The 22,041-nt window shown below is 28.5% G+C and overlaps 2 protein-coding genes across 3 annotated transcripts in view; both read left to right on the forward strand.

The window, feature by feature from the left end:
• The window catches only part of LOC145190018 (otoferlin-like), a 31,550-nt gene extending 20,465 nt beyond the window's left edge, over positions 1-11,085 (forward strand). For both annotated transcript variants that reach the window (XM_090090489.1, XM_090090490.1), the window contains 18 exons: positions 597-762; positions 1,362-1,492; positions 2,071-2,316; positions 2,577-2,711; positions 3,135-3,260; positions 3,404-3,439; positions 3,964-4,055; positions 4,541-4,711; positions 4,800-4,960; positions 5,070-5,212; positions 6,102-6,190; positions 6,585-6,683; positions 6,923-7,064; positions 7,184-7,283; positions 7,527-7,673; positions 7,850-7,973; positions 8,222-8,369; positions 10,523-11,085. In XM_090090489.1, coding sequence (XP_089946615.1) covers positions 597-762; positions 1,362-1,492; positions 2,071-2,316; positions 2,577-2,711; positions 3,135-3,260; positions 3,404-3,439; positions 3,964-4,055; positions 4,541-4,711; positions 4,800-4,960; positions 5,070-5,212; positions 6,102-6,190; positions 6,585-6,683; positions 6,923-7,064; positions 7,184-7,283; positions 7,527-7,673; positions 7,850-7,973; positions 8,222-8,369; positions 10,523-10,555 — 2,289 coding nt within the window. In that variant the 3' untranslated portion in view covers positions 10,556-11,085. The remainder of the gene's footprint in view (positions 1-596; positions 763-1,361; positions 1,493-2,070; positions 2,317-2,576; positions 2,712-3,134; positions 3,261-3,403; positions 3,440-3,963; positions 4,056-4,540; positions 4,712-4,799; positions 4,961-5,069; positions 5,213-6,101; positions 6,191-6,584; positions 6,684-6,922; positions 7,065-7,183; positions 7,284-7,526; positions 7,674-7,849; positions 7,974-8,221; positions 8,370-10,522) is intronic.
• Positions 11,086-13,331: 2,246 nt separating this feature from the next.
• LOC145190564 (uncharacterized) lies at positions 13,332-16,672 on the forward strand. Its single transcript, XM_090090891.1, has 6 exons — positions 13,332-13,687; positions 13,813-13,913; positions 14,011-14,578; positions 14,720-14,788; positions 16,330-16,413; positions 16,491-16,672. Exons 2-6 carry the CDS (start codon positions 13,824-13,826, stop codon positions 16,625-16,627), a joined length of 948 nt encoding a protein of 315 aa, XP_089947017.1. The 5' UTR covers positions 13,332-13,687; positions 13,813-13,823; the 3' UTR covers positions 16,628-16,672.
• The last annotated feature ends 5,369 nt before the right edge of the window (positions 16,673-22,041 follow it).

Raw genomic sequence — 22,041 nt, forward strand, 5'->3', positions numbered from 1 at the left:
TGTATGTATGTATGTATGTATGTATGTATGTATGTATGTATGTATGTATGTATGTATGTATGTATCTATACACACATACATACATACATACATACATACATACATACATACATACATACATACATACATACATACATACATACATACATACATACATACATACATACATACATTTATATATATATATATATATATATATATATATATATATATATATATATATATATATATATATATATATATATATATATATAGATTAAAGTTTTAACAAGTTGGTGAAAATATTGGAATATTTTGTTTTTTAAGTGTTATAATTTAGATGCACTATTTTTATTTCTTTATTAACCTGTTTGTAAAAATTGCAAACTAATCAAGCGTGAATTTCAATTCTCATCTATATAATGAATGAAATAAAATTAACTTTTTTTAAAAAAGTTTTGTCTTTTAAATTTTTGAGACAATTTATTTGCAGATGATTAACTATTGACCAAACTCCCATTATTTTGCTCATTTTATATAGTGTTTGTCTTCATTTAACTTTGTTATAAATTTTCACTTGCAATCTGATTAAGAAAAATAGTTTTGTGTATTTTTAGGACTTACCTGAAAATGAACGTTACTGCCCACCATTAACAATCCGAGTTCGAGACTGTCGAACATTTGGACGTTTCACACTGGTCGGTACACATGTTGTTAATTCTCTTCATAAATACTTGCAAGATCCAGACCAGTATAAGTATATTGCTGAGCTGAGGAAAAATGGTAATAAAAGTTTGTTTTTTTTTTAAAGCATATTTGTTAATTTTTGTAGTTTCATTGCAAAGATTGTTAAAATGTTTGCTGACATTGCAGAATTAATAATTTTGAAAATTGTGACAAAAAAAAATTGCAAATATGTGTTAATTGTAAATATGTGTTGATTTTTATAACATTTTGAGGGATATTGTATAAAAGGAGAAAATTGGTAAAGAGAGGTTTTTCTTTGAAGAAAATATTGTTGTCATCTCTTTGATGTGTTGAGAGAAGACTACATTTTTTGTTTTTTGTAGAGAGATTTTAATGCTAAAAGTATGAATTAAGTGTAATTAGGATAAAATTTTAAGACATAATTTGATGGTGCATGTTTGCATATGCTGTTATTTCTCCACAAAGTAGAAGAATATAATACACCTAAATGCACTTTTAATGCAGATTAAGTGATGCTTTGTGTTCTTACACCATTTTTTAAGAAAATTTTAAATGTAGTGATTTAATGGGAATATGAGATATTTTTCTCTGCTTATTTTGTAAGCTTTTATTTCCATTATTTTAGATGTTTATTTTCTCATGCTTGTTTTTTTAACAAGCAATTTTACTTTTAGAAGATGATTCATCCAGACCTGATTCTCCTGCACCAAAAAAACAAGCAATGGTAGAACTTTATGATGATCCATTAGATGAGCCTGAGCAAGATAAAGAAGATGTTCCTCTCTTTGATCCCAAAATGAAAAAGGTTCTATGTTTTTAAGTCAGTAATAAAGTAGTTAACAGTTTCTAAAATTAATTATACAATGGATGGAAGTTGTGATGAATTTAAGGTTTTTGCTTTTAAATGAATTAAATTTAAAATAAAATAAATAAAAAAACTAAATTTATTTAAGAAATTTAAGAACTTTTCTTTAAGAAAATTTTCATTTCTATAGTCATCACCATTAGTCATTAGTGTTTTAATTACAGTCATGTCTCTTAAACTTATAAACATGTGTTTAAGAAACATGACGTTTATAAAAAACATCAATGCCTTTATTTTTCCGTTTACAATCTTTTTGTAACGTTTACAAAATTTGATGACATAAAAAGTTGTCTCATTAATAGGTATAAACCTTAAGTGACAAATGTGGTTTAAACATGTGGTCTCCAGGCAACAATTGATTAGTTCTAAACCAAATCTGCTCTTCTGCTTAATAAGTTGCAAAGATGTTTTTTTAACTTTCTACTTTGTGTTTATTCATCTTCACCTTTTTTATTTTAATGAGATAAATACTAAAGACAAATGTTAGTAGCTATATAGTCATTTATGAATTTTATTAGGCGCGTGAGATTCCTGTTAAAAAAGTAGATGTTGAAGATGAAGATGATGAAAGTTCCTTAGATTGGTGGTCACGATATTATGAAACCATCAAAGATACAGAGAGAGAAGAAGAAGAAAAAAAAGCAAAAGAAAAGCAAGTTAAACCTGAAATAATAAAAAAAAAGAAAAATAATTTTACTGATGGTCTTGACACAGATATAGAAAAACGCTCTAAAAAATCTAACCCTAAAATTACAAGACTTAAGGTATTTATTAGTTACTGCATTTTTTTGAAAGAAATAGCTTTTTTGTGATTTTAATTGTGCATTCATGATATCAACAGTTCATTATTGCTTTTTCTTTAAAACTCATATTTGAAAGAAAGTAAAAGTATTGTAATATGTATTCTTGGTAATATATCATGATCTTAGCATCTTGTTTTAAAATGCCATTGTTTTTAATGAAAACTGTTTTAAGGTCTTTAACTTAAGTTACTGAGTATTTGTAGTAATTTTTTTGTTTTTAGATATACAGACAAGAACTCGAAAATTACCCCAATTTTAATAGTTTTAATGACTGGTTATACTCATTTCCCTTGTATAGAGGTAAAAAAACTTCAGAAGAAGATGATGATGAGCATAGAATAGTCGGAACATTTAAAGTATGGCTTACACTAAGTTATTTAAATTAGTTAAATAATATACATAACAATATAAGTATCAAATATATTGTGATTTTGGTAATGAAAAAAAATTTGATTGATATCCAGGGAATAAGATAGTCGATAAGTTATTTCAAAGAAAAATTTTTGTTCCAACTGAAATGATATGTGAGTTGATCATCTGTCAGGCAGATGATCAATTCTTTTGAAAATAGTATATATATATATATATATATATATATATATATATATATATATATATATATATATATATATATATATAATATATATATAATATATATATAATATATATAGTATATATAAATTCTTTCGAAAATAATTTTTATTGGAAGTTTTAAGTTTCATTTTACTAAAAGTTTATGAAATTTTACAAGTTTTAAAATTTAAAAATAAATATTTTAGGGAGCATTAAAAGTATGGAAACATCCCTTACCTCGATTTCTTGAAATTGAAAGTCCCACTGCATCTTTTTTTAAGTTGCCAAGCAATGAACCATTCAGTGTTCTAGTTCGAGTTTACATTATAAGGGTATGTGAATTTGATTTTGTTATATTTATCATGTCTTGTTACCTAAGGAAAACATTTTTAAGTTTATCTTAAATCTGAAATTAGTTTTCCAATTCCTTGCTGTGTATCAGTTTTGCATGTATTTTTTACCTGGTTTCGATTAGGCAATAAATCTCCATCCAACAGATGTGAATGGAAAAGTAAGCTTATTTCATTCAAGTGTGTCTTTACTCTGCTATAAACACCTTCATGTTTAACAAAAAAATACCACAAAAGATAAATTTTGCATCTACAAAAGGTTTATACAAAATTTATTTGAAAAATAAATGCAGCCTTTAGAAGTACAAACACTTCAAAAAGTAAAAAAAAAAGATTATAATTAATTTTATTTTTTAACAATTGTGTAATATATTTTATCATTTTATGATTTTGAATGTTAAAAATTTATGCTGTTTATATTTCTTGTTTTTATTTTATCTTTTATTGACTTAGTTGCTCTAATCATATTGGGGGAGTAGACCTTTTTGAATTTTTTTATTTTGATTTTCTGATTTAATTGTTCAATTAATTTGTAAATGTTTTTTGTTTGGTATAAAAGTTTACAAAATCCACTTTTTGCATCAGTAGTTTTAAGTCTGATGACTTTTTATTTTATGATGCTTTATGTTAAAAATATTTACATAAATTGAAAGCAAAGAAAAGTTTTTTCTTTTAAATATTTTAGTCAGATCCTTATGTGGTATTGAATTTGGGTCGGCAAAAAGTAAAGGATAGAGAAAACTATGTTTCAAAACAACTCAATCCAATCTTTGGAAGGTAATGAAGAGGGAATTTATTAAGTAATTTTGACAAAAAGAGTATTTAGTGTAAGAGTTATAAATATTTTTTTTAATAAATTATTACAAAATATTTTTAAAATATTCTCAAGAGCCTTTTCATTTTTTGTTTTTTATTTATAGCAAATTTTTCCACTGAAAAAGATACAAATAATTTTAAAATTACTCTAAATAATGTTATATAATTTTTGTAAATTACAGTCATATTATTAGAGACAACCTTTTTCAAGTTTTCTTGTTAACAAAAACCTAAAAAGGTTTTGATAACAAGAAGACACTGACAGCTTGACCTTCTTTAATAATCCCAAACCTAGATAGAGCTACATTGAATGTCTTGGCATGACACCATGTATTAGTAGATTCCAACCTTATATTTTTTAAGTTTATCTAACTAAAAACAGTTTTTATCTCAAAATAACTTCAGAACAAATGGGGCATTTGTTTTTGTAAAGTTTTTTTTTGTAGAGTGTTTGACATTGAAGCAGTCATTCCAATGGAGAACATGTTAACAGTATGTATCTATGACTATGATATGGTTGGAACTGATGACCTTATAGGAGAAACGAAAATTGATATTGAGAATCGGCTGTTTTCAAAACATCGACCTGCTTGTGGCTTATCAACTACATATTCAACGTAAGTTTGCATAGCATATTTTTGTTAAAATAATCAGTTTTTCAACAAATTTGGTTTAAATAAATTAATTAGTTGTAATTATTGTTAGGTTTGGATTTAATAAATGGAGAGACCCAATGAAGCCTACACATATCTTAGCTAGATTGTGTAAAGATGAAGGTCTTGATGGCCCACACTATACTGCACCAGGAAAATGCAGAGTAGAAAACATGATTTTTGCAGCTTCTAGTATAATCTTGGATGAAGCTGGTGAGTATTTACTATTAGTTTTAAAGCTTAAATGATTAAAACACAGACAAAAAATGAGTGAAATGCAATAATTTGCGTAAATGCTGAAAATGTGAATATAATATTTAAGGTAATTCTAAAACATCAGATGAGCCTTGTGCGTTGAAAGCTCTTCATAATTTTCATCGGATACCAAAGAAAGGATTTCATTTAGTACCTGAACATGTTGAAACCAGAACATTATACAATCCTGAAAAACCTGGTGTTGAACAGGTAGATTTATATTTGATGGTATTTTTGTATTGAGGTAATTAAAAACAAATTACTGTTATGTTAAGGATAATTACAAAAATGGTGTAAGTTGTAAGGAACAAGAAAAAAAAAATCTTTTTTTTAATTTTTTTCTTTATTTTACATGTTTTGTAAGCAATGAGAAGCTGTTTTAAATAAAAATATTTTGTACAAATTCTTTTTAAAGTAATTTAAATTTTTAATATTTAACTGTAATTGATCAATGATCTGTGCAACCTCCATTAAACGTTTTTAAATGTTTTGAAATTCTACAATAAAAATAAAGAAAGCAATCAATTCAATCAGTTACGTACATAATTCATTTGGAATTATGTATGCAACTGATTAAATCTATCCCAAAACATAATGAGCATAAATATGTGTAAAAGTATCTGGTGGTCATGCAAAATACTGAACTAAAGCATGATCTTATATTTTTGACACAAAATTTTTATTATAGTTTTTTGACCTGATTCTCTTTTTTTACTGATTTTGGTTCCAAAATGATATATATATATATATATATATATATATATATATATATATATATATATATATATATATATATATATATATATATTATGTTTTTTTGGTTATACAATATATTCCAAATAAAACCTTTAAAAAGTCTCTTCTTTTTTTAATTTTTTTAAAAATCATGGAAATAATCACTAGAAATCTCAGTGATTTTATATTACATATATTACATATTTATTTTATATATATGTGTATTACATATATTACATATTTATTTTATATATATATGTATATTACATATATTTATAGCAGACTGATATGTATACAGTCAGCTATATATATGTATGATATTCAAGAATATAGTTATTTATATTTTTTATTTTGTAAATTTCAGGGAAAAGTGGAACTTTGGGTTGATATGTTTCCAATGGATATGCCTTCTCCAGGTGCTCCGGTGGAAATTACCCCAAGAAAACCTGCAATGTTAGTTTTGTGAATAATTTGTCTAAAAAATTTTTCTTTTTCAAAGGAAAACTCTAAGTAATATTTTTGAATCAAAAGCAAAAAATTTAACTCATAAATAAAATTATCTTAGCATAACAGAAAAAAAGGCAAGATTAGGCACCTATCGCAAGGTTAATAAGAAAAACCTGTTTTTTTAATCATTCTTTCTTACAAATTTTTTAAATTTTCTATTAGTTCCAATAAGATGAATGTAAACAAAGTTATAAACAAAAATACCACAAAAGTATTTTTGGTGATGTGTACTTAAGTGTATCTATAAGTTTAGAAAAATAAAGATAAAAAGATAGGTCGTTCCAGCTGTTTTTATAATTTTGCGTTTTACAAAAGTTAAAAACCCTTTTTGTTGTATTAGGTTTGAGTTGCGAGTAATAATTTGGAACACTGAAGACGTTTTGATGGATGAAATAAATCTTGTCACAGGTGAAGCTTGTAGCGATATTTATGTTAAAGGGTATGTTTATTACATATTTGTATTAATATATGTTTATGATATATTTGTGTTAATATATATGTATATTGGGAAAACAATATTCTTATTAATTAAGTAATAGAAAGAAAAAAAAATCAACAATTGACAACAAACCGGTAAAATTTATTTAACAAAATTTCAAATTTTGTTTTTATATACAGCACATATATAACATTTCCAATTTTATTTTATATATATATATATACTTAAAATTGTTTTAGTTGGTTGGAAGGTTTAAAAGACGAGAAACAGCAGACAGATGTACACTATCGATCGCTCACTGGAGAGGGAAACTTTAATTGGAGATTTGTTTTTCCATTTCAATATCAAAAAGCAGAAGAAAAAATTGTTATAAAAAAAAAGGTTCCAGGAAAATAGTTTAATGTTTACATGTGCGGCGGGGGGGGAGGTTTGCATAAAATTAGGAAAGAAATATAAATATTCTATGAGTTTGGTGAAATGATATGTATTTTATTGTTCAGGCGAATTTTTTTTCGTGGGATGAGTCGGAGGAAAAAGTTCCATCGAGGCTAACTTTGCAAGTGTGGGATGCGGATGCTTTCTCTGCTGATGATTTTATTGGTATGTCGATATGATGTCATTGTGATGTCATTATGACATTATGAACTTTAAAAAACCTTATCAAGTGAATCTGGTTTTATAATCATAAAAGATAAATAAGAAAAAAAGAAACATTCTTAAAAGATATTTTATATTTCTTTATTTCTTCTCTTCTAATCATTTTTGATTTTTTTTTGCATTTTAAAAATTTATTTGTAAAAATCAAATTCAAAAGCTGATTTTTTTTTGGTCTCTTTTTTGTAGGTGATTTATGTCTTGATCTTTCACACATGCCACGAGGCGCTAAAACAGCAAAAACGTGCACCTTAGAGACGACAAAGTGTGATAAAACAGTTTCTATATTTAAAGTAAAGCACATGAAAGGCTGGTGGCCCTTTGCTGTTAACACAGGTGCATATTTTATTGCTGATAAGTTTATTAGCAATTTTTTTTTGTAAGTTTTTATAAAGTTCTCGTGATTTGTGTATATTTCTTAAGAATGGTTTTACAGCTTTTTTTTTTTTTTTCTCTAAACAGTTGCATCCTTTGTATAGATTTTTTTTAGCATTTCATAAGTCGATTTTTAGATCTTGAAGCAGTTGAGCTAGCAGGAAAAGTTGAAGCAGAGTTAGAACTTTTAACGCAAGAAGAAGCCGAAAAAGCTCCATGCGGGCTTGGAAGGGACGAACCTCAACCTTTAGATAAACCTAAGTTTGTTTTTTAAAGTCTATTTACTATTTTTATATATTTAATTTGTTATTTATTTATTTTTATATATTTATATTGTTATTTATTTATTTTTAATTATTTACATTTTATTATATTATTATATAGTATTATTATATAATTTTCTCTTTTATCGGTTTTAATATTAAATAGTTAATGCTATGAACAATAAAAAAGTTAATAATAAAAATATTAATCTTAAAAAAGTGAAATTTCTCTCTATTTTAATGCAGTCGCCCGGATACTTCTTTCACGTGGTTCATGAACCCATTTAAATCATTGCGTTATATGATCTGGGAACAATACAAATTTTGTTTACTCAAGTTCTTGGTTGTGGCCATGCTGATGGGTCTTATGATTCTTTTCTTTTATTCAATGCCGGTCAGTAAATCTTTTTTTTTTTTTTTTTTTTTCATGAAAAAAACCTGTTACAGTTGTATCTTTGACTGAAAATAACAAACTGCAGATGAGTAGACAGACTTGTCGTACGTTTGAGGTACAAATATTGACGTACGTCTGACGAAATTACGAATTTTTAATTTAAAAAATGTTCCGCAAATATGTCACACTGCCGCAACGTGCAAAATTCACTTTTCAACTGTTTAAATGAGTAAAAAGTGAAGTTTGAATGATCCAGTTACAATAAAATAATACTTTCGTACAATCACGATCCCAAAGTGGCATTTGATGCTGCATTAGATGATGCTGGCTGAGTTGTAAGTAAATCCTTGTAACAGAAACATCAATTGAAGCAACATCCTGAAGCAGATATTTTAATGGTACTCTAATACTAGTGATGGTTTTTCCAAGCACCTTTTGCAGTTGTTTTCAGTTATAAAATTTGATGTTTCAGATTTTTACAGAGCAGGAAAGATAGTGGGTACTGAACTGAATGGTCCAAGTTGGGTGTTAATCGCAAACTTCTAAACGCACACCGCATTGTGAGTTTTAGAAATAGATAACGCGGTGTGTTCAAAATCTATACATACTGGTCAAGAATAAAAAACGTGACAGTTAAGTTAAAAAATACATGAAAAACAGGAAAAAAAAGCCGCCTCTTTCCATCTCACTGATCCAAGTTCTTGTCTCAATCAACTTTATTGAAAACTTAGTTCTCACTGCAGTAATGATAATAATGAAAGTTATAGCTCAGCGCGGTTGGTAACGAACGGAGGCATTTATCTTATTGTAAATTATCTAACAAGAAATAGTTTTTTAGTTGTCGAGTTAACCAAATCTTATGCAATGTAAATTCAAGTTTACATTGCATAAGATTTGATATAACAAATATCAAACTTAAAGAAATTATTTTACATTTTGTAACCTGAAGTAATGAAAAAAATCTTAAATTTTAAAATTTGAGTGTAAAAAGGGATTACGTTTAAATTTTCCGACCTTGGGGAAGAAAGGCACAGTCACTTTTTACAATTTTTTTTTTTTAAATCAAGTTTGTTAGAGGCAATCCTCCTTTAATCAGGCTTCAAGATACCAGGCCACACGTGTATTTTACACATATCTAACAGTAAAGATAGGCTAAAGGAATAATATGATCATATTTTTTCGGTAGTAAGAAAGACACATCCAGGCAAGATATAGATAGCTCATGGGAGATATGTACTCATGCAAAAAAAATGTTAGGACTGTCCAGAGAATTTGATACTCATTTTTCAGATTTAAGTGTTCTAAAGCTCTGAAACATTTTAAGGAAATTTCTTACTGAAGTTCTGTATAAAACCGGTTTTATTCGTTTTTATTTTAGGTGCAATAAGTTCGAAGTCATAAATAAAGAATTTTTAAACGACGCTTCACAACCCTGAGTGTCGTAAAAATTATTTTTAACCATCGGGGTTTTGTTTTTCCAATTATAACGAATAAAATACAAACTTCTAAATGAGTCATTTGTTAAAAAATCGAATTTAAAATAACGGGTTTGTAAATATAAATTTGTCACTAAAAACTAAGGGTCTGCGTATCGTTTCATTTCTGTATCGTTATCATTCCGATATGATAGCGGAAAAAAAGCGTCATCGGATTGACCAGAGTTCCGGTATATACCGAGATTTAAACTAACTTCAATATCGAATAAGATTTTTTTACCGATTTTTTGTCGTAATTATTCCGATGGCACTTTTTATTAAAAAACATTCCTGGGTTAAACAAATGAAAAGTTCTATTTTAATAAGCTTTAGAAAACTCGATTTATCTTAAAAGACTTGTATAGATGTTTTTACTTTATTCGCTATTTGTTCTTATCGAAAAAGCAAAACGCCAATCTATAGTTTTTTTTCGTAACTTTCAAAAGTGAAACACGAGAGTTTACGTCACTTGACGTTACACTTAAAATCGTCATGAACAGAGTTTTTCTGGGATAAAAAATCTGTTTCTGTGGTTACCTAATGTTTTATCTGAAGTCAAAAGTTAATTTAAGAGCTTTTAATTTTCATAGTAAAACTGTTTAAAAAAACGATTTAATTTTTAGTTGATAGTTTACATAACCTCCAGTTTCAATGTTGCTTTTTTTTTAATCTTCGCAGGGATACACAGTTAAAAAAATGTTCGGTGCATAATGAAGAAATATCGAGACTTAAATGGATCTTCAATAGATTTGTTCTGGAAGTAGGATCTGGAGTTGTTGTTCTATTATCTGTTTTTTTTTAAATGAGGTGTTCGTATATTCCAAACAACATAAAGTTGTAGAAATGTTTATATAAATTTTATATAAATAATAAACTATAAAGTTGTATGAAATAAAGCTGTAATATTTCCATTGAAACATGGAAGTATTTTGGACTGCCTAAGGATTTCTCTTTTTCTTCTTATCTTCTTCTTCTCTTATCTATTATCCCCTTCTTATCCTCTTGTCTTCTTCTTCTTCTTCTCTTATCTACTTATCCTTTTCTTATCCCTTTGTTTTCCTCTCTTTCATGAGAATCTTTAATTCTATTTTTTAAATCGTTTTTGATTTTTCGATAATGTTAATTTGATGTTAATACAAATAAAATTATTTAATAAGTTTGTTATATTAATAGTAAACGAGGTTTGTAAAATTGTATTGCAAAAATATTGCGAAATAATAATCGTTTATATATTTTTTAAATGATATATCAATTTCATCATCAAAAAAATTCCCAAACCTTATTTTTAGAATAATAATTTTAATTGCAAACCAAAAATAAAATGCGCAAATGTTTTTTCCATTTCCTTTTGACATCACAGAAATTCTCAATGACAGTGAATTATGCAAGTTGATCACTACACGAAAATGTTTTGTTAATAAAAAAAAACAAAAAAACCTGGGTTATGTGAAAAACATGAATCTATTCATCCTTCATGAATCTATAGCAGATACTGAGAGATTAATCGATCAATCCCCTGTCATAGACTTATGAAGGCTGTTAATTTTTGTGTGAATTGCAAGTTTTTTTATAGTTCGAAAATATGTGACAATATAGATGTAAAGCAGACATTTTTGTGTAAAACTAACCTTTTTTTTCTTTTGAGTTCACTGTATCCTTTACTAATTAAATGTTTATTTCTTATTTATTTAAACAAACAAAAATTTGTGTTATTAACTGACAACATGGGGAAGCTGGGGAAGATAATGATTTGAAAAAGGATCTAAATAATTTTTAATCCATGTTTGATATAATCCTAAATAACAACATCTTGTTTTATAAGTCGAAAGTTTTCCTATCGTGCACCCTTTCAAATGATGTATGAAATTTTATCGTGCATTCTCTCAAAAAAGATATAAATTTTTGAAAAATACTGTTAACAAGTTTATCTACGACTGGTTCTACCGGTTTTTTTAAAAGATTTCGTAGATTTTTCCATTAATGACTGGAATGTTAAAAAAAAAAAAAAAAAACGAAGCAAAGATGGCGTCTGAAGATTGGTGCAATGGGTGTTTAAAGAGAGAGTTATGTCGATAAATTTATAAATTTTTGTGTATTCTTAACTTTTTCAGCAAATTAGGAGCCCGATTGCATTCGAAAAAGAAACAAGTTTTTTTTTTTCATACTTTTTAACACATTCTTTTTGCGAACGGTTTTTAAAAATCGCTTTTCACGTGGAGTATCTCGAGCTTTTCTAATTTTTTTAAATCACACATTTTTGTTTTACGTTCCAAAGTTCATGCGTATTTTGAAAGTAAATGTAGCTTTTGACCATTCTATTCATACGATGTCATCAAAAAAAATTTCCTCGTGTTATGCCAAGGTTGTTTAAAGAATTTTTTAATGAATTTCTAAGCATGATTTCTTGAAAATGTAACGCAAGTCTGACTTATAATAGTTAAAGTTTTTACGAATTTTTGATTTGTTGATAAAACAAGCTTTGAAATGTTGAAATAAAACATTCCGGCATTTTTATTCCTTTTTAAAAACTTCATAGATCCAATTTGACAGGTTTTTTTTGCCTTTTACTTTCCATTTTATTGCCTTCCGCTTTTTAATTTCCGTTTTGAAAAAGAGGTTTTAACTTAATTATTTTGAACAACGTTTTGAGTTATTTTTCGAAACATGAAAGAAATGTTTTTTCAATCTTCAGAAAAAAACAGCGAAAATTTGATAATTTCAATGAAACGAGTCTTCAATATCAAAATTGATGTTTTAGGCTCGTTCTTTAATTCAATTTAAAAAGAAAAAATCACAAAATTACACTGGAGCTGAAATAATAATGGCGTACTAATATTTTATTAAATTCATAATAAAGAAATGCTTTTTCGATCCTTCAGAAAAAAACGGTGAAAAGAGCCTTTTTTTCTCGGGAACTTTTTGTGTGAATGAAGTTGAAAAACAACGCAAAAGTTTTTTGCTCAAGTCTTTCGACGATCGTGAATTTATATTTACGACGGTTAAGTGTAAGTCATATATATCATATAATAATTATAATTATCATATAAGTAGATTTTTTTATAACGATATTTTGCTTAATCTGAAAATGCGTCGAGGAGAATCGTTCATTTTTGATCAATTCGTTTTTACGCAAATTTTAAAAAAAAACTCCAGGAAAAAAAAATGTCAAGGAGAGAAGTGGGAAGCCTAAATATTATTTAAGTATGTAAATATTATTTTAGTATATAAATATTATTTTAGTATATAATAATATTTAAGTATATAAATATTATTTAAGTATATAAATATTATTTAAGTATATAAATATTATTTAAGTATATAAATATTATTTAAGTATATAAATATTATTTAAGTATATAAATATTATTTAAGTATATAAATATTATTTAAGTATATAAATATTATTTAAGTATATTAAATATTATTTAAGTATATTAAATATTATTTAAGTATATTAAATAATATTAACAACATTTACTAAATGAAGTTTAGTTACACGGTGTTAAATAAAGTCAAAGTTTAGCCAACGTCACAAATCACAAGAAAAACATGTCACGCTGTTTACAAAATGTCGACGGCAACTTTAAGGCTATCATGTTACCAGTTGTAAAAGTTAGAAAACTTGCTCAGCAGCTTTCTCAAGTTCCCAAAACAAGTTAATGTAAATTTCTGAGTTTTAGAGGAAGTTCGCTGTTGTTTTGACATAGTCTGTTTTGTTTTTTTGTACGATTTTGAATGACATGTTTACTTATTGGTCGGCTTTTATTTTTAATTTAACGTTCAATAACTTCATTGAATTTTTAGTAGCGAGTGTTTGAACGAAAGATAAGGACGAAATCAAAGGTCTTTTTTTTTTTATATATATATATTTACAATTTGTTCGACGAATGAAAAAGTATAAATATTTAAGTATATATTGAAACGTATTGCTGAAAATGTATGTCTAAATTTTTATATATATCATGTAGGGCAATCGAAAATGCGACCGCTTTTGTTTTTCCTATTTGTTGCAACGATAGTTGCATCGAACATCTTTGTTGATGCATGGAGAGGTGAGAGACCGAAAGGAGTAAGGAAATAATTAGATTGTTATTAGTTCTAACAAGAATTTTCGTTAATAGTAAAACAGCTCCATATTTGACTTTACAACCAATGCGTTTTTTTAGATTGAATTTCCACGCAGAATGCACCAAATTGAGCGCAAAGAAGACGAAGAGGAACATTCGAAATGGTTAACAAGAAGAGGAGAAAGGCTAGTTAAACCCTTTCAATCTTTCAGAGATCTTTCAGAACGAAAATCAGACAGACCCGTCAATATGTATCATAAAACTTTTCCGTTAGGATTTAACTCTAAAAATCTCGAAATCAAGAGTTTAGAAGTTGATTATGGCCGTCGCCATCATAAGCGCCCAGCACATCACGGACGTCACCACCATAAGCGCCGTCATCATCATAAACGCCGTCATCATCACGGAAAGCACAGACATCATCGCTATGGTAAACATAGGCATCACAACCACGGCAGACATCACCATCATCACAGACATCATAGTCATCATCGTCATCATCATCACCATCACGGCAACCACAGTCACCATGGCAACCACAGTCATCATCATCATCATCATGGTAACCATAGTCATCATCACCACAGAAATCACAGTCACAATGAACAATTTGTCTTAAACAACATTGTGTCAGACTACAATAAAGAAACTGTCAAGGAAAATAATTGTAAGATTTTGGATTTTTAAAATAATCAGCGCGAGGATCTAACCAATTTGATAAAAATCCGATAAAATATTTTTATTTATATGATAAATAAACAAAAGTTTAATAGGAAAAAAAGTTTAAAATTTTTTTCAAATTTTTTAGTAATGGAAAATTTCTACCAACCCGAATACCTCGAAACTGAAGAAACACGCACCGAAGAAAAAAATCAAGGTTTGCTGTTTTTTCGTTATAAAAGCAAACATTTAAAAATCTTTCAAAATCTCTATCAGAGCGGAAATACTCTCGCTTCGACTTTTCTTCTAGACGATAATTCGTCTGACTTTTTTTTTCCGTGAACTTCCCAAAGTTCACGGGAACTTTGGGAAGTCAGACGAGAAAACTTTGGTTTTTGCGCTAATGCAATTTATCATCTACCGGAACAAATATGTTCCTGCGGCTTTTCTTTGATCTTTATGAAATATCGTTAAGTTTCGGGGGGTTAATTAAAGGTTGCGCCAAAATTTAGTTAATTAAATTATCAGTGCTATTCAGAAGCAATATGACAAACGAAAAGTCAAAAAGCAAAGCAAAATGTTTAAATTTAATAAATTAAACTTGAATTTAATCTGACTGAACTTGGCCACTACTTACGAGTAAGAAAAGAAAGAGATGAAATAATGATTTTTTTTATAAATCTGCAATCAGAAAAAACATTAATTTGAAATTACAAAATACGGGTTTACAAAATATATTCGACGTATATTTAAATTTGGCGAAAAGGTTGATAATTGGTTGAAAATAGTTGATTTTTAATAATTGATTTTTAAAAAGTTTACCAGCGAAACGTAATTACATTTCGCCATTATTCATTTTTTTAAATAACCAAAGTTTTCTCGTCTGACTTCCCAAAGTTCACGGGAAAAAAAAACCAGACGAATTATCGTCTACTTTTCTTCTAAAATATTTTGGCGGTTTAACGTTATGATTACCATCTCCCAATTAGCTGTTGCCGCCAGAACTTTTTTAGAAGCATAATATTTTGGAGGCCGCCGCCAATCGGGAGTCGGAAGCCACTGCCGGCCGTCAGAAAAAGTCTTGGAAGTAAGAAGATTCTCGCCGTTTATTATTTTTCTTATCGAAATATAATTCTTCAGTTAACTGATATTTAGTTAACTTTTAAGTTGAAAAAAATATATATATATATTTAATTTATTTTAATTTATTTAACTTTTAAATTTTAACAAAAATGTTTTAAATTTGGCAATTAGTCATATAAAAAGTAACTGTTATGTAAAATTTTCAATTTTTGCACTGAACTATTTTTTTTTTGCTTGTTAATTTAAAAACAAACGTTGAAAATTTTTTTAAGTAAAAACTTCGTCATTTGCCTTCGTTCTGATGGTGGGAGATAAAAACTCCGCCTCCAGTTTGGCGCCAGCTGCTAATTAGGAGGTGAAAGAGATAGGCAATCAAGAGGCAGAAACCCAAAGACATTCTTCAGTAAAAAAATTTTTGGGAGGCAGCCGCCATTGGCTTTCGCCTTAGAAAAAGTTTTCCTTTTTAGAAGAATGTTAGATTGCTGACGGGAGACAATATCAACTCTGATTCCATAAGTCAACTGTTGTTATAGCAACAACACATTTCTTCAGAAATCATTAAGATATTTGCAAAAAAAAAATACGTTTTGAAGATTTAACTATTTAACTATTTATCTAAAATTTATTAAATTTAAAGACAAAAATTGATAAAGATTAATTGATTTAAACATTTAGATGAAGATGATTCTAACAGCGGAGAAGAAGAAAAGGACGACAAAGAAGAGGAATCAGCTGAAGAAGAAACCGTTCCTCTGGAAGGTATGCATCATTTTAATTTAGTGTGTTCTTTGAAAACTACATTTTTTTGAAAAACTGAAAATGAGGTTAAATTTCAGAAAATCTTGATCACAAAGAAGACGAAGACTCAAAATATGAAGAGGAAGATGAGAGCGAATCAGAAGACAAAGAAGAAGATGGTACAAACGAAGAAGAATTTACTTTCGCCGAACCTCAACCGGTTCGTGCAAAATAAAAGTTTGTAAAGAATTTCTTCGCGAAATAAATATTTCAAACAAGAGCACATTTTTTAAAACGTTTTTAATAAAATGAATCAGCATTAGAAATTAAAATCCTCTGCCATATTCATTAGATTATATTCTTTACAAAATTATACACTGATGTGCATAAATATTCGATTTGACTTGCATGAAAAAAAAAAAATTATATTACCATCTGTTTATTGCTCATTTAAAACTTTCTTTTTTGAACCAACAATTTAGAATGTGCTATTTCTTTTCTCAGGCGTAAGAGCCAACTGGTGTGGCGTATTAATAACCGAGTTAACCTTCCGGAGGTTTACTTAACAATTTGAGTTTTAGGGATGTGGGGCTTATACAGAAGGGTGGCTAGTTCCTAAATAGAGGACAATTCGGTCATTTATGGTAAGTGCGAACATGGTGCAAAGAATGAATTAAACGCGATTTACAACAAGTACAAAACAGAAAAAATCGCGCTGCACAAGCGCAACTGCATATTTGAATTGCTGTATCGGTTTCAGACACGTCATGACGTTGATAATCAACACAACTGTAAGCATGCAAGTTGCTTGCCAAATTTTTGAAAATACTTTGTTAAAAATGTTTTAAGACTTATCAGAGTAATCTTTTTTACAAACTTGTAAACAACTTTTTGTTTGTTTGCGAGATTAACATATCATTGCAATAGTACCGTTTTTGTTTATTTAGAGATAAATTCTTTATTTTATGAAAATGACACCATGACTATATATAGAAAAGATCTATAAAAATGATGCTGATGGGGCAACAATGTTCATCAGTATCACCAGATACAGTCGCACCACGTGAAGCAGAAAAAGCTGCGATAATACAAATAGAAAACTTAGCACTTTTAACAGAAAATGTTACGCTTCCAGAAACTTCCAAACTGTTTGAACAAAACAATTATATACAACTTTAACATGCTGTATATTGTTGATTTGCGCAACATACTACCGAATTTATAGCTGCAATTTGTTCAAAAATAAATTTTGTTTTATTATAATTATGGGTTAAAATTTCGTTTTGAGTTTCTTAAAACTTATTTAGTTTAAAACCCCTTGTTTTTAAACTAAATAAGTTTTAAAAGAGCCCAGAACAAACATATAGTTGAAGACCACACTGAAAGAATGATCAGAGTCACAAGTTTGATTTTTTTGAGTTATTGCTCTTTTATTGTAGCCCTGGTTTCATAATTTGTCTACCTGAAGTGACTAACCGAAAAACGATTGGAGTCTTGAGTTATGGGAATTTTAAAAAACACCATGCATTGGCAGAGCGATCAGAGTCCCATGTTTGCAGCGAAAAAACGATCAAGCTAGTTGTCAGCTGGCTTTTTTTTTATCACATGGCATGTGGGAGCATAAACATTATTGCAACAAACAGTTATTGCAACATAAACATTCTTTATTATTTTTCTCCTCCCTTCTTTTATTCTTTGGTTTGGTACCTGCAATAAAGATGACACTCACGTAATAATAATACTATTGTAAAGCATTATTTTAGTGCGTTTCGATTCTGTTGTGTTTGGTATGAGTAGTAATCATTTAAGAAAACTTGTTATGAGAATGAGTCTCTAGGAACTAACCTGTGGAACATTTTGGCTTGTGTTGGAGTGATGCAACGGAAAAACGATCAAAGTCCGAACAGCAGTTCCCCTCTTATACTATCAATATCAAACATATAAATCAATATTTTTTTACATAAAACTTTGAATTGCTGTATTGAGAAATAAATGTTTTCTAAAATAAAATGATTTTTGGGGTGATTTTAGTTCATTGATTTACATAATGATGTTTTAAATCTTAAAAATTGATTTTCTCAAAACAGAAAAAGTGTGACTCTGATCGTTCTTCCAGTGTGGCCTTCAATTACAATCAGATAAATTAGAGAATGCTTGGAACTTTTTGCTTGGAAAATTTGATTTGACGCTCCTCCTTAAACTTTACTAAACTTTTTGTTGTTTTAATTGGTCCATTTTAAATAAACTTACTAAAATGGACCAATTAAAATCAGCAAATGGCATCGAAATAGGAAAAGGAATAACCAGGCGAAATGGCATCTAAATCGTCCGTGGAAAAGATTCCAAGTTCCCTTATATCACTTACGGAACACAGAGTACAAGATCACAACTCTTTACTCAATTTCTACAGAGGCCTGTTGTAGTAATAAATGTTGGTGACTCTTCAAGATTTAATATGTGCCTTACAACATTGTTGTAAAATACAAATTCGTCTCTTTTTTCGGATACAATAATTGTAGAATAACTGGTTGATCAAGTAAGCCATAGTTTACTCCATTATTATTGTCGGTGTAAATCACAGATGTTCTCGATTATTATGACCTCTGTTTGTTCTGAGTTCAAGGAAATATTAGGACAGAACATGGTAGTCAACAAGAACAGAACATGGTAGTCATGGTAGTCAACAAAAGAAACATTAAGAGAAAGAATAAAAGAAGCGTCAAAGTTTTAAATCCGCTGTCGAATTTCGAACACGGAACATCATTTAACTCGCATATCTTAATCACATGTTTTTTTAGAAAAGCTTTTCATCGATTACAGAAATACCGTCGGACCTTGTATTTTGTGAAAGAGACGATAATGTTAAAAACAGATTCATTTGCATAAAAAAACGTTAAAAAAGTGTTTTTAAACAATGCAATTCAAAAAATGTTAGACACTGAAGATTCATTACATCAGTGTACAAGTTAAGAGAGCAAAAGTTGTTGTTATTGCAGAGTCTGCCCTATCAACTGGATGCAAAACAATAAGTTTGAAAAAACAAAAAAGATGCGTAGCAACTATTCAATCTTCTCGACCCTAAAACAATGACCTTCTTAAACAATCCCAACTGTTTCATCTCCTGAAGTTGTTTAAAAATGTTCTTTTGATTATTGCAAGAAAGAACTTGAGAACACATGATTGAGTTATCCACGATATAACTGATTCTCCATTACAATTAAAAATGCTCCTAGTAACTTGCTATGGTAACTCTAAAAGACATCTTTAAAAAAGTTATAAAAGTAACTTAGCAACATGGATCAATTAAAGGAAGAAAGGTTTTCGTTGCGGTCACTGTGAAAGAAAGCGAGATAAAAAAAAAGAAAAAAAGGAAACTAGAGAATAAAGAAAAACGAGCGATGATAAAAAAAAAATTTTTCAAATGTAAAGATCAATAAAAGAGAAATTGTTCAATATCAGTTTGTACCAAGTTTAGGGCGGAGATTTTGTAAGGGTAGAGATAGCGTGGGGATGGTGATTTGTTTAGTCTTTGGGAAATTGTTTGTTTCGTTGAGTTGGCCTCAGTGTTGGGTGGGTGTGAGTGATTCGTGTATGGTTTGTGTAACGGTAGACTCATCGACTTACGTAAAGCTTAACAACTCTTAAATATCTAACTCAAGTGTATTCTTTTAATATTTACAAATACGTGCAATCAAAAAAGAGACTCAAAAATGTCTTCTCACCACTTTTTGGACTCACGGCTGAATTTTCTGTCTATATTACTTTCATTTTATAAATCTTCTCTTTCTCTTTGAAAATATCTCTTTGCTTCTTTTTTTTTTTTTACCTCTTCTTTCAAAATCTCTTTTCTCTCTTTCCTTAAGCACTCTTTTTAAAATTCTTTCGAAAATTCTTCTAAAAAAATCCTGTTAAAATTCTCCCATCGAAATCCTCCTACAAAATGTCTCTAGATTTTTCTCTCCTGATGTTTCTTAAGTCAGGTGTTGTTCTAGCATCACACAATTGTTTTGTTTTTTTTTCAACCTATTGGTCATTGTTCTTTAAAACAGGTTTTACCAGTTATCTTTTGATTAACGTTTGTCTCTGATCTCAACTTGTTTGTAAAAATCATAAAATCATTTTATCAGTGTATTTACAATTAAATTTCCGGTCGTTATTGCGAATACAGTTTTAAACTTTAATGGTGTGACTGATTTGTTTTTCAAGCAACTGTGCATGTGGGTCCACCTAGTGTTTTGGATGTCTTGCACTTTTCTTTGACCGACCACGTTATATGAGCCGAGTGTAACTTAAAGATTAAGTTTATAAATTCTTCCTTTTTTTCCTCTTCACATAAGCAACCTGCAGAGAGTTGAAGGTATGAAACCAAAATGATAGAAACCTCTGAATCTACATCTACATCAAGGTGATGGTATGCAAAAAAGATTATATTGTTAAAGATTATCTATATTACTAAAAGATTTATCTATATTATTAAAATCTGCATCTCAAAGAAAGAATATTAACATTACCGAAGGAGGAAGCAGTGATTTATTTAAAACATCGGATTTTTTCTTTATTCAAATCTGAAGATGATGTAACGTGCGAAGAAATGAGTCAAATCAGCAATCCATCTAATCTAAAATTGTTTAAATACCTTTTTTTGAAGTTGGTTTAAGTAAGGATCAAAATAAAGTACTGGAAAGGTGGTTAATATGAGGTTAAGGTTAAGAGGTTAAAAGTTTAACATGTCCTTTAGGAATTAACATCTCTCAAAATTTAGAACGTGAAGGTGACGCCCCTTCATTATGTGACAATTTATCAGTTTAATACCCTGGTTTTGGCGTTTCTTTTATTGATCATCGCCATATATTGTGTTTTGTACTTTATTTCTTCATTTTAAAGATTTTTTTTTTTTAAAAAAAATTGTATTATACAAATTATTTTCAGAGCATACTTGCTGTAGAATAGATTTAATGTGATCAAATGGTATTGCTTTATGCCTAAACCATTTCCCTGTGAAATGTAAACCTTATTCCAATTGATTTGAAGACACAAGGAACCAAAATTAAATCATCAACATCTTAAGGTACACCTACTTTTTAAGCACCTGTAGTACTTTCACCTTAGAAAAAGATTTATAAAAGAGTTGGTTAAAAACATATGGCATCTACATATGTTATATAGTTGACACAATGCATTAAAAGAACCATTTATGTATAAATCTGTAGGTAAGGCGTCTTCCCAACAACTTCCGAACAAATAAGTAAGCAAATTCGCTATTAATGTAAATAAAAGGTCATAATTGATGCGAACAGGAAAAATTTATAAATCGGCGCCATCACTAAAAGTACTAATATTGTTAAAACTCAATGAACTTTTAAAGCCAACAGCATTTGTTGGAAATGGAGGCTGAACAGATAAGCGTCTTCAAAACATTACACTCTCCATTGATGCTGAAGATGCCTCTCTAATAGCTTGTTAGCTGTCATCTCGTTGAACGTTTCTTGCAAACATCTGTTATTGTTTTAACAGCTCATTAATTTTTGATAATAAGAGTAATAAAAAAGTATATTTATTTCAATATCTCTTTCCTTTCGTAACTCGATGATGATGAATGTTGCAGTATTATTAACTATAATCTTTTTTCATTTTGTTGCATAAATTTTG

Source organism: Hydra viridissima, unplaced genomic scaffold (genome assembly GCF_058129835.1).
Source record: "Hydra viridissima isolate aposymbiotic clone 2 unplaced genomic scaffold, HvirCarnegie_v1 scaffold_6, whole genome shotgun sequence".
Taxonomy (NCBI): Eukaryota; Metazoa; Cnidaria; class Hydrozoa; order Anthoathecata; family Hydridae; genus Hydra; species Hydra viridissima.